The 14805-nt window shown below is 48.2% G+C and overlaps 1 protein-coding gene across 3 annotated transcripts in view; it reads left to right on the top strand.

Moving 5' to 3' along the window:
* SCUBE2 (signal peptide, CUB domain and EGF like domain containing 2) overlaps positions 1-14805 on the top strand; it is a 139048-nt gene that overhangs the window by 72128 nt on the left and 52115 nt on the right. For all 3 annotated transcript variants that reach the window (XM_063944069.1, XM_063944068.1, XM_063944067.1), the window contains exons 9-10: positions 1544-1666; positions 3413-3529. In XM_063944069.1, coding sequence (XP_063800139.1) covers positions 1544-1666; positions 3413-3529 — 240 coding nt within the window. The remainder of the gene's footprint in view (positions 1-1543; positions 1667-3412; positions 3530-14805) is intronic.

Genomic DNA, 14805 nt, shown 5'->3' with positions numbered 1-14805 from the left:
AACTGCCACGGATTGTGTATTCCACCCTCACAGTTACCAGGTGAGGCAGCCATCTTGGATGCGTTGCATAGGATTACCCTAGGTGGAATAGTCTACCCCTAGAAGAGATGACACAAAATGGGGTGATTGCAGCGTCCTAACGCTCAGAGTAGGTTCCCATCTAAACCGTCAGGTTCATGTATTTTTCATCCCATCCACAAGCGCACCAGATGTGGCAGCCATGTTGGGCGCACTACAAAGGTTACACTGTGGAAGCTGAGCCATACAAGGGCCAAATGCATGTATGAGAAAACTGACACTTGTGTAGTAGTACAGTGATACAGTGGTGAGAGATAAAGTACCTACTAGAGTCATTTTTCAAGCACATCCTGTAACATGGCAGAAGTTGATTGGTTGGTACTTTCTCAATCTACTTTATCGCGCTCCCGGGGAGATGTATCAAGTCTTGGAGAGAGATAAAGTGGAGAAGTTGGCCTAAGCAACTAACCAGCTTCTAACTGTAATTTCAAATACTGTGCTAGATAAATGACAGTTATAAGCTGATTGGTTGCTTTGGGAGCCTTTTCAACTTTATCTCTCTCCATGGTTTGATACATTTCCCCCATCCAACATTTGATAACACCCCTCCTTGTTAATTTTTTCCCCCCAAATAAGGGTTCATTTGTGTATGGTACCAGTAAACTTGCCAGTGCACTAATTTAACTTGTGACGTCTGCTGAATTTAATACATCCTGGTTTCGGGGAGCGGAGGGTTGTGGTTCATGAGGGAAGGTCCATAGGTCTGCAACCCCTTTCAGTCAGTCAGGACGTCGGCGGTAAATTTGTCAGATACGCCGGATATGTCCCAGGTGAAATGGGTCAAGGGGCTGTCTCGGTATGTAGGTGACCTACGCTGTCTGTTGTCATACACAGAAACATTGTGCACAAGGCAGAAAACCTTGGAGAGAGGTAAAGTGGAGAGAGATAAAGAGACAGATGTACCAAGCCGTGGAGAGAGATAAAGTACCAACCAATCAGCCCCTAGTTGTCGTTTTTAGCCTGTAACATGGCAGTTAGGAGCTGGTTGACTGATACTTTATCTCTCTCCACTTTATCAATCTCCAAGGTATAGTACATCTACCCCAAAGTACCAGTTAATCAGCTTCTGTCATTTAACAGGCTGTGTTTGAAAAATGACCTTTAGAAGCTGATTGTTTGGTACTTTGGGGGACATTTACTAAGCAGTGATAAGAGCGGAAAAGTGAGCCAGTGGAGAAATTTCCCCATCAACCAATTAGCAGCTCTGTATCATTTTATAGTATGCAAATTATAAATGTTACGTCAGTGCTGATTGGTTACCATGGGCAACTTCTTCACTGGCTCACTTCTCCACTCTTATCACTGCTTAGTAAATGTCCCCCTTAATCTCTCTCCCAAAGTCACAAGAGAAGATGATTCCATAACACCTTTAGCCCAGACCTGGCTGTGCTCCCTGGTACGATGTGCAGACCCTTCCCGGAGAAAAGCTTTTGGAAGGAAACATTTTGATTTGTCCCTGTTTCAGATGTTGACGAATGCCAGAGCAACAGTGGCGGATGTGACCATTTTTGCAGGAACACCGTGGGGAGTTTCGATTGCAGCTGCGGAGCCGGGTATAAGTTACTGACAGACGAGAGGTCCTGTCAAGGTAAGAGCTCTAATTACTGACATTCAGTCATTGGCAGCCAGGATGGATGGATAAAGGTGGGGTCCTTCATTGCTGAGTGGACAATGGGCCTAATTCATGTATGTAAGTAAAGCAAAAAAAGCAAGCAACTGGGCAAAACCATGTGCAGTGCAGGGGGCAGATGTAACATGTGCAGAGAGAGAGAGATTTGGGTGGGGTGTGTTAAAACCAAAATTGCGGTGTAAAAATAAAGCTAACATTTGTGGGCTACATGCAGAAAATATTTGCCCCCCTTTGCATGGCAACATTGTTTGTTCCAGACACTAAGGGGTACATTTACTAAGCAGTGATAAGAGCAGAGAAGTGAGCCAGTGGAGAAGTTGCCCATGGCAACCAATCAGCACTGAAGTAACATCTATAATTTGCATACTATAAAATGATACAGAGCTGCTGATTGGTTGATGGGGAAATATCTCCACTGGCTCACTTCTCCGCTCTTATCACTGCTTAGTAAATGTACCCCAAAGTTACTTGTTTTTTTGCTTTACTAACAAGCATGAATCCGGCCCTTTGTCTGAGGGAAACAAACCCTGTCTTCAACAAAGGGAATCATTAAATTAACAAATAATCTCTCTTCCCTGCTCACTTTATAATAAGCCTGTCACCTGCACTCAGCGACAGCAGCCATATTGTCCCTCAGTGATGTCACTGATAGCCCACAAAATGGCAGCTTCCACTTTGTAAATTATTCATTCCCTGAAAACATGGCAGTAAAGATTTGGGGATGTGTGAAAATGATTATAAAGTTGTACCAATTTTAGAAACTTCAGCTGCATAAAAGTTACATAGTATAGTAATGCAAGTAAATCCACTTATGCAGATACATGTATATGGAAGCCCCTATAATAGAGGATGGAAAGTCCCCATCATGCATCACTCAGAGGTAGCGCAGAAGCCTGGGGATAGAGGGAACAGATTGGTGGGCTTACACACACTTGGCGAAGAATTGTTGCTCCAAGTAAATTAAACTCACAATACGCTTTGCTTTTAACGTTTTACCCTGCTGTATAATCTTAGGCCTTTAGTTGCCATTGAAGAGATTTTTTTATGTTGCTGTTGAGGAAATATTCCATTACACACTACATTGCATGCAGGCTGCAGTGAAAACACATGGTTAGACTGCCGACTGTGGGGGTTATTCCAGCCCATTTGCACGCAGCGGTTCTTCGCTGCGGTGCGAATGGGTCGGGACTACGGCTGTGCGGCGCCCGCAATGCGCACACGCGTCGTTGCCCGGCGGCGGTCGTCGCCGTGCAGCGACGCAGCCAGCGCAGAAAGTGATCGCATGAAGACTGACAGGCGGGAGGCGTTCCGGGGCGGCAACTGACCGTTTTCAAGGCGTGGTGAGGCAAACGCAGGCGGACCCAGGCGTTTGGAGGGCGGATGTCTGACGTCAATCCCGGGACCTTCGTCGTTGGATCCGTCGCACAGGGTAGGTAACTCTTACCCTGGCCTTGTTTTGCAGGAAACTTTTTTAGCATAGCAGGGCTGCCCCAGCGATCGCAGCCCTGCTATGCTAAAATACACTCCCCCATAGGCGGCGTCAGGTTGATCGCACGAGCAGCAAAAAGTTGCTACGTGCGATCAACTCGGAATGAGGGCCTGTGTTCTTCCCTCATGCTAATAGTATGAATTTGTAATTTGCATGCAGTGCTGTAAATAGAATTGGCTAACAAGACACTACTGCCTTCTTGCCACTATTTGCAGATGTTGACGAATGCTCCTTTGAACGCACCTGTGACCACACCTGCATTAATTACCCAGGATCCTTTGCCTGCACATGTGACAAGGGTTACACACTGTACGGAGTCACACATTGTGGAGGTAGGTACCCCGTGGGCTACAGGGGGAGGGACAAGATTTTCGTTGATGAATTTCCTCTGTGTTTTGGCTAATCTTCCAAAAAAAGTGAAATGATTATCAATAGTAATGTTTGATAGTAAAAAACTATATATGTATTATTGTATTTTTATAATCAGAAGAAGCAAACAAAATTTCCTGCAACCCTGACCTTTCTCCTACACCTGAACGCAAACCGCGGCACAGAGAGGGACTGACTTAGCGATTTCACACCTGTGAGCGACTACGGGGGGCCTCAGACTTGTACACATTATATCACTTGCGGCTAAATGGGAGTAATTCATGGGCAACAGGACTTTCGCTCGTAGGTGTAAGTGTTCTGATAGAGTGCCGCGGGCATCTTAGTTGAATGGACAGCTATGCAGAGTTGATCATATGTGGAAATCTGCCTGATCTCGGACGGATCTCTCGCATCAGGTACAAGGATGGTGAAAATGCGCGCTGATATTGATGGCGACTGTGTTCACAAGCGGGTGGATGGAAGTTTGGGCGTTTATTTCCCTGCACGCAGTTCAGCCCCACGTTGCGGGTGACTTACATTTGAACCCGAAGCAGGCACAGCGTCTCCCGCATTTGTGTGGTCCGTGCAGGGAACTCGGGGTGTGATGCCATAGAAGGGGCGGAGTAACAACCATTCATAAAAATTGGGTTTCTGTGGTGATTAGGGGGTCTGTTTACTAAGCCTTGGAAAGAGATAAAGTACCAGCCAATCAGCTCCTAACTGTCATGTTACAGGCTGTGTTTGAAAAATGACAGGAGCTGGTTGGCTGGTACTTTATCTCCATCCACTTTATTTCTCTCCAAGGCTTAGTAAATAGACCCCTAGGTTAGGCTCAGTGATCAGGACCAGTGAGGGTCTTACTCCTGGCACCCTGATGTTCCAGCATCAGGGACCCCCACTCCACCTAGATCCCCCCACACACCTATATGATTTGGAGAGCGGGGTTTGCAAAGTGAAATATATGTCCCTTGCTGACTACCGCTGTGGCTGTAAAAGGAGGCAGCAGGTGGAGAGCCAATGTGTCTCTATGGGCCTAATTCAGACCTGATCGTAGATGTGCTAAATTTAGCACATCACAGACATGCGGGGGGACGCCCAGCACAGGGGCTAGTCCACCCCGCATGTCAGGCCCGACCCCCCTGCACAAGTACAAAGCATCGCACAGCGGCGATGCTTTTGTACTTTAGGAGTAGCTCCCTACCAGCGAAGCTCCTATGCGCTGTCAGGAGCTACTCGTTGCTGTGAGGGATGCAGCCGCTGCGTGTGACGTCACGCAGCCGCCGCGGCCCGCTCCCCAACGGTCAAGGCACGCCTGCGTTGCCCAGGCCGCGCCCCCTAAACGGCGGCCAAATGCCGCCGGCCCGCCCCCTCCCACCCAGCCACCGCCTCTGCCTGTCAATCAGGCAGAGGCGATCGCAGGGCTGAGACAGCTGTCGGCTGCCTGACATGCGCCGGCCCTCTGCGGCGTCGGCGCATGCGTAGTTCAGACCTAATCGGCTGCTGTGCGAAAACGCACAGCACCGATCAGGTCTGAATTAGGCCCCATGTACGGGTCCTGGGAACTGTCACTAGCCCTGTGGCTGTCAGATATTTAACCAGATGTAACGTGAGCCCCAGGAACAATAAAGTGGACGGAGATAAAGTACCAGCCAATCAGCTTCTGTCATTTTTCAAACACAGCCTGTAACATGGCAGCTAGGAGCTGATTGGCTGGTATTTTATCTCTCTTCACTTTATCTCTTTTCACAGGACACCAGTCTGTGTAGTTCACTAACTTACCGGGTAGTAATTTAGCTGCAAAGCTCAGGGCTGTTGAATTGTAATTACCTGACAATTATGGCAGAAAACGTCCAGCCTCGTTAGCAAGTCCAAGTCGCTTCCTGTAAACAGCATGACAAGCCGGGATAAACGTTTACTATTTATACCTGACTCTGGTAAGTCTGTTTGCGCAGCACACGCCACAATGAGGCTTCTATAGTAGAGTGAGCGGAACATTCACTTCTGGGTGACAGATTTTCTCCCACTCGTCTCCATTCACACCGAGCAGCGTCCGTGACCTTCGTGGGCAGAGAACTTTCCCAGTCCTCCTGTACATACAGACAGCTACCGGTACTGTCACCCAGAGTAGCCGGGGGTCTCACTAAATACACATGTGCATTCCCCACTTGTCTGTATCACACCTGCGGACAAATATATATCCACACGTCAGGACGCACAAACCCAATGTAGACTTGCAAATGATTATTCTTTTGTCCAACCTTCCTAATTTGTAAAAGCTTTTTGGAGTTACCAAGCAGCTGGTTTCTGTATAGAAAGTATAATCGGGAGTTTAGATTAGTTTTTTTTTTTTCTATAGGATATATTGCTGTTAGGGTATAGACGCAACAGAGCAATGTTCTGCAGATCTGTAGTGAGGTCTGTGGTGTAATAATCTGCAGAATATATAATTTTGTATCTGTCTGGTAGATGAAACAGAGCAGTGTTCTGCAGAACTTTATAGCGAGGTCAGTAATGTAATAATCTGCAGAATATATCACCATACCCTCCAACATCATAGAACAAGAAATCGGTACAAATTAGGAAAGGGGGAGTGGCCACGAGTAAACGGGTGTGTCCCTGCTGCGCTGCCATAGGGGTCTATAGGAATAGGGAGACACTGATGCCCTTATTTATCAATGAGTGATAAATTTCGCTGCGAGTAATAAATTGCACCAGCCAATCCGCTCCTAACTGTCATTTCTCTAACGTCCTAAGTGGATGCTGGGGACTCCGTAAGGACCATGGGGAATAGCGGCTCCGCAGGAGACTGGGCACAACTAAAGAAAGCTTTAGGACTACCTGGTGTGCACTGGCTCCTCCCCCTATGACCCTCCTCCAGACGTCAGTTAGAATCTTGTGCCCGGCCGAGCTGGATGCACACTAGGAGGCTCTCCTGAGCTCCTAGAAAGAAAGTAATAGTTTAGGTTTTTTATTTTCAGTGAGATCTGCTGGCAACAGACTCACTGCTACGAGGGACTAAGGGGAGAAGAAGCGAACCTACCTGCTTGCAGCTAGCTTGGGCTTCTTAGGCTACTGGACACCATTAGCTCCAGAGGGATCGAACACAGGGCCTGACCTCGATCGTCCGGTCCCGGAGCCGCGCCGCCGTCCCCCTTACAGAGCCAGAAGCAAGAAGTTGGTCCGGAAAATCGGCGGCAGAAGACTTCGGTCTTCAACAAGGTAGCGCACAGCACTGCAGCTGTGCGCCATTGCTCCTCATGCACACCTCACACTCCGGTCACTGATGGGTGCAGGGCGCTGGGGGGGGGGGGGCGCCCTGAGCAGCAATATAATATACCTTGGCTGGCAAATCTACACCATATATAGTCAGGAAGGCTATATAGGTGTAAAAATACCCCTGCCAGAGATCCAGTAAAAGCGGGAGAAAGTCAGTTGAAATAAGGGCGGGGCTTCTCCCTCAGCACACTGGCGCTATTTTCTCTTCACAGTGCAGCTGGAAGACAGCTCCCCAGGCTCTCCCCTGTAGTTTTCAGGCTCAAAGGGTTAAAAAGAGAGGGGGGGCACTAAATTTAGGTGCAGTATTACATATATATAAGCAGCTATAGGGGAAAAATCACTCAGTTATAGTGTTAATCCCTGTGTTATATAGCGCTCTGGTGTGTGCTGGCATACTCTCCCTCTGTCTCCCCAAAGGGCTTTTGTGGGGTCCTGTCCTCAGTCAGAGCATTCCCTGTGTGTGTGCGGTGTGTCGGTACGGCTGTGTCGACATGTTTGATGAGGAGGCTTATGTGGAGGCGGAGCAGGTGCCGATAAATGTGATGTTACCCCCTGCGGGGCCGACACCTGAATGGATGGTAATGTGGAAGGAATTACGTGACAGTGTCGACTCTTTACATAAGAGATTTGACGACATAACAGATGTGGGACAGCCGGCTTCTCAGCTCGTGCCTGCCCATGCGTCTCAAAAGCCATCAGGGGCTCTAAAACGCCCACTACCTCAGATGGCAGACACAGACGTCGACACGGATACCGACTCCAGTGTCGACGACGAGGAGACTACTGTACATTCCAATAGAGCCACCCGTTATATGATTGCGGCAATGAAAAATGTCTTGCACATTTCTGATGTTACCCCAGGTAACACAAAAAAGGGTATAATGTTTGGGGAGAAAAAACTACCAGTGGTTTTTCCCCCATCTGATGAATTAAATGAAGTGTGTGAAGAAGCGTGGGCTTCCCCTGATAAGAAACTGGTAATTTCTAAAAAGTTACTAATGGCGTACCCTTTCCCGCCAGAGGACAGGTTACGCTGGGAGACACCCCCTAGGGTGGATAAAGCGCTCACACGACTATCAAAGAAGGTGGCACTGCCATCTCCGGACACGGCCGCCCTCAAGGAACCTGCTGATAGAAAGCAGGAGGCTATCCTGAAGTCTGTATATACACACTCCGGCATTATACTGCGACCAGCTATTGCTTCAGCATGGATGTGCAGTGCTGCAGCTGCGTGGTCAGATTCCCTGTCAGAAAACATTGATACCTTAGACAGGGACACTATATTGCTAACCATAGAGCATATAAAAGACGCAGTTCTGTATATGAGAGATGCACAGAGGGATATTTGCCGGCTGGCATCTAAAATAAATGCACTGTCCATTTCTGCCAGAAGGGGTTTATGGACCCGGCAGTGGACAGGGGATGCAGATTCTAAAAGGCACATGGAAGTTTTGCCTTACAAGGGTGAGGAGTTATTTGGGGATGGTCTCTCGGACCTAGTTTCCACAGCGATAGCTGGAAAATCAGCATTTTTACCCCATGTCCCCTCACAGCAAAAGAAAGCACCGTATTATCAGGTACAGTCCTTTCGGCCCTAGAAAGGCAAGCGGGTTAAAGGCGCGTCCTTTCTGCCCAGAAGCAGAGGTAGAGGGAAAAAGCTGCAAAATACAGCCAGTTCCCAGGAACAAAAGTCCTCCCCCGCTTCCGCTAAGTCCACAGCATGACGCTGGGGCTCCACTGGCGGAGCCAGGTGCGGTGGGGGCCCGTCTCAAGTGCTTCAGCGATCAGTGGGCTTGCTCACAGGTGGATCCCTGGATTCTACAAGTAGTGTCTCAGGGATACAAGCTGGAATTCGAGACGTCTCCCCCTCGCCGTTTCCTAAAATCTGCCTTGCCAACGTCTCCCTTGGACAGGGAGGCTGTGATAGAGGCAATTCACAAGCTGTATTCGCAGCAGGTGATAGTCAAGGTACCCCTCCTTCAACAAGGAAGGGGTTACTATTCCACAATGTTTGTGGTACCGAAACCGGACGGTTCGGTGAGACCCATTTTAAATTTAAAATCTTTGAACACGTATATAAAACGGTTCAAGTTCAAGATGGAATCGCTCAGGGCGGTTATCTCAAGCCTGGAGGAAGGGGATTACATGGTATCACTAGACATCAAGGATGCTTACCTGCATGTCCCCATTTACCCTCCTCACCAGGAGTACCTCAGATTTGTGGTACAGGACTGTCATTACCAATTCCAGACGCTGCCGTTTGGTCTGTCCACGGCACCGAGGGTGTTTACCAAGGTAATGGCCGAGATGATGATACTCCTGCGAAATAAGGGAGTTGTAATTATCCCGTACTTGGACGATCTCCTGATAAAGGCGAGGTCCAAGGAACAGTTGTTGATCGGAGTAGCACTTGCTCGGCAGGTGCTACAACAGCACGGCTGGATCCTGAATATTCCAAAGTCGCAGCTGGTTCCTGCAACACGTCTATTGTTCCTGGGGATGGTTCTGGACACAGAACAAAAAAGGGTGTTTCTCCCGGAGGAGAAGGCCAAGGAGTTGTCATCGCTAGTCAGAGACCTCCTAAGACCAAAACAGGTGTCGGTGCACCACTGCACGCGAGTCCTGGGAAAGATGGTAGCTTCTTACGAAGCAATTCCGTTCGGAAGGTTCCATGCACGGATCTTTCTGTGGGATCTGTTGGACAAGTGGTCCGGATCGCATCTTCAGATGCATCAGAGGATAACCCTGTCTGCAAAGACCAGGGTGTCTCTACTGTGGTGGCTGCAGAGTGCTCATCTTCTGGAGGGCCGCAGATTCGGCATACAGGACTAGGTCCTGGTAACCACGGACGCCAGCCTTCGAGGCTGGGGAGCAGTCACACAGGGAAGAAATTTCCAGGGACTATGGTCAAGCCAGGAAATGTCCCTACACATAAATATTCTGGAACTAAGCCATTTACAATGCCCTAAGTCAGGCAAGACCCCTGCTTCAAAGTCAGCCAGTACTGATTCAGTCAGACAACATCACGGCGGTCGCCCATGTAAACCGACAGGGCGGCACGAGAAGCAGGATGGCGATGGCAGAAGCCACGAGGATTCTCCGATGGGCGGAAAATCACGTGTTAGCACTGTCGGCAGTGTTTATTCCGGGAGTGGACATCTGGGAAGCAGACTTCCTCAGCAGACAGGACCTCCACCCGGGAGAGTGGGGACTTCATCCAGAAGTCTTCCGGCTGATTACAAACCGATGGGAATGGCCACAGGTGGGACATAATGGCGTCCCGCCTCAACAAAAAGCTAGAAAACTATTGCGCCAGGTCAAGGGATCCTCAGGCGATAGCGGTGGACGCTCTAGTGACACCGTGGGTGTACCGGTCGGTTTATGTGTTTCCTCCTCTTCCTCTCATACCAAGGGTGCTGAGGATAATAAGAAGGAGAAGAGTAAGAACTATACTCATTGTTCCGGATTGGCCAAGAAGAGCTTGGTACCCAGAACTTCAAGAAATGATCTCAGAGGACCCATGGCCTCTACCGCTCAGACAAGACCTGCTGCAGCAGGGGCCTTGTCTGTTCCAAGACTTACCGCGGCTGCGTTTGACGGCATGGCGGTTGAACACCGGATCCTGAAGGAAAAGGGCATTCCGGAGGAAGTCATTCCTACGCTGATCAAAGCCAGGAAGGACGTGACCGCAAAACATTATCAACGCATATGGCGAAAATGTGTTGCTTGGTGTGAGGCCAGGAAGGCCCCAACGGAGGAATTTCAACTGGGTCGATTCCTGCACTTCCTACAGTCAGGGGTGACTATGGGCCTCAAATTGGGGTCCATTAAGGTCCAGATTTCGGCTCTGTCGATTTTCTTCCAAAAAGAACTGGCTTCCCTGCCGGAAGTTCAGACTTTTGTTAAAGGAGTGCTGCATATTCAGCCTCCTTTTGTGCCTCCAGTGGCACCTTGGGATCTCAACGTGGTGTTGGATTTCCTTAAATCACATTGGTTTGAGCCACTTAAAACCGTGGAGTTAAAATATCTCACGTGGAAAGTGTTCATGCTATTGGCCCTGGCTTCGGCCAGGCGTGTGTCAGAGTTGGCGGCTTTGTCATGTAAAAGCCTTATCTGATTTTCCATATGGATAGGGCGGAATTGAGGACTCGTCCCCAATTTCTGCCTAAGGTGGTTTCAGCGTTTCATTTGAACCAACCTATTGTGGTGCCTGCGGCTACTCGGGACTTGGAGGATTCCAAGTTGCTGGATGTAGTCAGGGCCCTGAAAATTTATGTTTCCAGAATGGCTGGAGTCAGGAAAACTGACTCGCTGTTTATCCTCTACGCACCAAACAAGATGGGTGCTCCTGCTTCAAAGCAGACTATTGCTCGCTGGATATGTAGCACAATTCAGCTTGCACATTCTGCGGCGGGACTGCCGAATCCTAGATCAGTAAAAGCCCATTCCACGAGGAAGGTGGGCTCTTCTTGGGCGGCTGCCCGAGGGGTCTCGGCTTTACAACTTTGCCGAGCTGCTACTTGGTCGGGGTCAAACACATTTGCAAGATTTTACAAGTTTGACACCCTGGCTGAGGAGGACCTGGAGTTCGCTCATTCGGTGCTGCAGAGTCATCCGCACTCTCCCGCCCGTTTGGGAGCTTTGGTATAATCCCCATGGTCCTTACGGAGTCCCCAGCATCCACTTAGGACGTTAGAGAAAATAAGATTTTACTCACCGGTAAATCTATTTCTCGTAGTCCGTAGTGGATGCTGGGCGCCCATCCCAAGTGCGGATTGTCTGCAATACTTGTACATAGTTATTGTTAACAAAACGGTTATTGTTGAGAGCCATCTGTGCAGAGGCTCCGTTGTTGTCATACTGTTAACTGGGTATAATATCACGAGTTGTACGGTGTGATTGGTGTGGCTGGTATGAGTCTTACCCGGGATTCAAAATCCTTCCTTATTGTGTCAGCTCTTCCGGGCACAGTATCCTAACTGACGTCTGGAGGAGGGTCATAGGGGGAGGAGCCAGTGCACACCAGGTAGTCCTAAAGCTTTCTTTAGTTGTGCCCAGTCTCCTGCGGAGCCGCTATTCCCCATGGTCCTTACGGAGTCCCCAGCATCCACTACGGACAACGAGAAATAGATTTACCGGTGAGTAAAATCTTATTTTTTCAAACCCAGCCTGTGACATGGAAGTTAGGAGCTGATTGGCTGGTGCAATTTATCACTAAGGGGTCTATTCATGAAGCAGTGAAAAGAGTGGAGAAGTGAGCCAGTGGAGAAGTTGCCCATGGCAACCAATCAGCTGCTCCGTACAATTGTATAGTATGCAAACTATAAATGTTACTTCAATGCTGATTGGTTGCCATAGGCAACTACTCTACTGGCTCTCTTCTCGACACTTTTCACTGCTTCATGAATAGACCCCTAACAGTGACATTTATCACTCATTGATAAAAAAGGGCATGAATCCGGTACAAGGCCCCTTTTGGCCGGTACAGACCATAAAAAAATGGTACTATACCGGGCCAAAATGGTACAGTTGGAGGATATATATCACTATTAGGGAGGACAATCCCGGGCCTTTTTTCAGTCCCGGGTATCGGGATTGAAAAATGATCAATCCCGGGATACCCTTGATTTGGTTGAAGATGTTAAAATTTAAAAGTGTTCAGAACCCCCCTTCCCGGACCCACCCAGCCCACAGAAATACTCACCATCCTCTGGGAGTGCGGGCGGGTTCTCTTCCTGCAGGTGGCGAGGTGCGGTCCGGGCAGGGTGAGAGGCTGGCGTCAGACTGCGCAGCTTGACCTCTGACTTCACGTCACGCTGTGCAGTGCACACAGGCGGTGGCAGGGGGAGCTGGGAGAAGGGAGCTGGGCAGCGTCTGAGCCTCCTGAGGACGCTCTTCGCTGCCTGACATTAAAAAAAATGGGGGCTTTCTAATCCTGAAATCCCCGGGATTGGAAGCTCCAATCCCGGGATTGAATCCCGGCCAAATTTAGGCCTAAATCCCGGATTGGCCACCCTAATCACTATGTATCTGTCAGCGGGTAGATGAAACAGAGCAATGTTCTGCAGAACTCTATAGAGAGGTCAGTAATGTAATAATCTGCAGAATATATCACTATGTATCTGTCAGAGGGGTAAATGGGACAGAGCAATGTTCTGCAGTCTCTGCAGTGAGGTCAGTAATGTAATAATCTGCAACATATATCACAATGGGGGGTATCCAATTACCCACGGTCAATTACCGCGACTAATTGTATTGCCAAGGGGCTATCCAATTAGCCCCGATAAACCGGCGCTTATCCCCTGATGCTAGCAGTTATCGGGAAGTATGCGTGTGCAAAGCATAATCTGCGATAAGTGCCCCTTTTACCCGCAATAAGTGCTGTGAAAATGCATAGGTCATGGGTGTTTTTAGCTTGAGATAATTGGATAGGGGTGAAAAAAAACGTGAAAACACCTATTTTTGCGGCTACGCCACTACTGCAGGTAATTGAATACCCCCCTATGTATCTGTCGGGGTAGATGGAACAAGGCAATTGGGGTAATTCTGAGTTGATCGCAGCAGCAAGTTTGTTAGCAGTTGGGCAAAACCAGGTGCACTGCAGGGGAGGCAGATATAACGTGCAGAGAGAGATAGATTTGGGTGTGGTGAGTTCAATCTGCAATCTAAATTGCAGTGTAAAAATAAAGCAGCCAGTATTTACCCTGCACAGAAACAAAATAACCCACCCAAATCTAACTCTATCTGCAAATGTTATATCTGCCCCCTCCCCCCCTGCAGTGCACATGGTTTTGCCCAACTGCTAAAAAATTTCCTGCTGCGATCAACTTGGAATTACCCCCAATGTTCTGCAGATCTCTAGAGAGGTCAGTAATGTAATAATGTGCAGGATATATCACTATCTGTTTTAGTAATAACACTTCCATCTATAAATTATCAATAGTAAAATGATTACTGAACCATATAGTACAGTTGGGGTTCTGGTTGATGCATATGTACTGGTTCATACATTCAGTTAACGTCAAAATATGGGATACCATGTTTGTTCATCTGATAATATGTATGTGCATCAGGCGGTAACACGCAGCGTGTCATACAATATGGCATTCCTCGTGTATGTATGCATTAACAATATGTCGTGTGTGTACCATGAATATAACGGTTTTGTTTTTAATTTAAATAATGGTCATTGCGAGACTTGGATAACTGACGCATTGTACTTATGGTATGATACTAAAATAAACACACATCAAAGTCAGTATTATACTCGGAAGAAAAACCCAAAACGTTAAAACACAACAATAAAAAAGTGTAACGCGATACAAATCTGTCTCCCCTGACGGAGGGGGTTAAGCCCTCGGTATCGCACCCTCTTCAGAAATAAAGTGTTGACGTAACCGCATTGTAGACTATGGCGGTGCAGCCTCTGACCACAATGCAATCATAAAATGCCAAAAATACCGTTTCCAAATGCCAAGTGTTTCCTTGTGGTGCAGAAACTCTCCAGGTTTTAGCAGTTTATTGCATCAGTTGTTGACTTGCTGGAAAATCTCCGGCTCTGTGAAAGTGTCGATTGTCGACGGACTGGGGTGAGCTATCCGTTTCTCAGAGCCCAGAATATTCACGGAACTTTCTCCCAAAACTGAGCAGTCTGGAACTTTGGCATGGTGCAGTGCGTCTTCAGTGAGAGAAAAGGCTCTTAGTTTAAAGAGGTAGCTCCCTATTTGTATCCGTTCTATTCATCACTTCCCAACTGGCAGAACAGAATGGCGTCCACCTTGTAGGCGATACATAACCTAAATAGAATAAACTTTAAAAGACAGAAAAAAGCTTCTTTGCTAGTCCCCTGTGAGGAGGGGAATGGAGGCAGCAGGAAGCCACAGACTGAGAGTTATATACTGAAAACGGCGAGGTACCTAGCAGCACAGAGTAAATCAGGAGATGAGTAATGTGTTAGTGAGGA

Source organism: Pseudophryne corroboree, chromosome 11, assembly GCF_028390025.1.
Source record: "Pseudophryne corroboree isolate aPseCor3 chromosome 11, aPseCor3.hap2, whole genome shotgun sequence".
Taxonomy (NCBI): domain Eukaryota; kingdom Metazoa; phylum Chordata; class Amphibia; order Anura; family Myobatrachidae; genus Pseudophryne; species Pseudophryne corroboree.
This window is presented reverse-complemented; position numbering and strand designations above follow the sequence as displayed.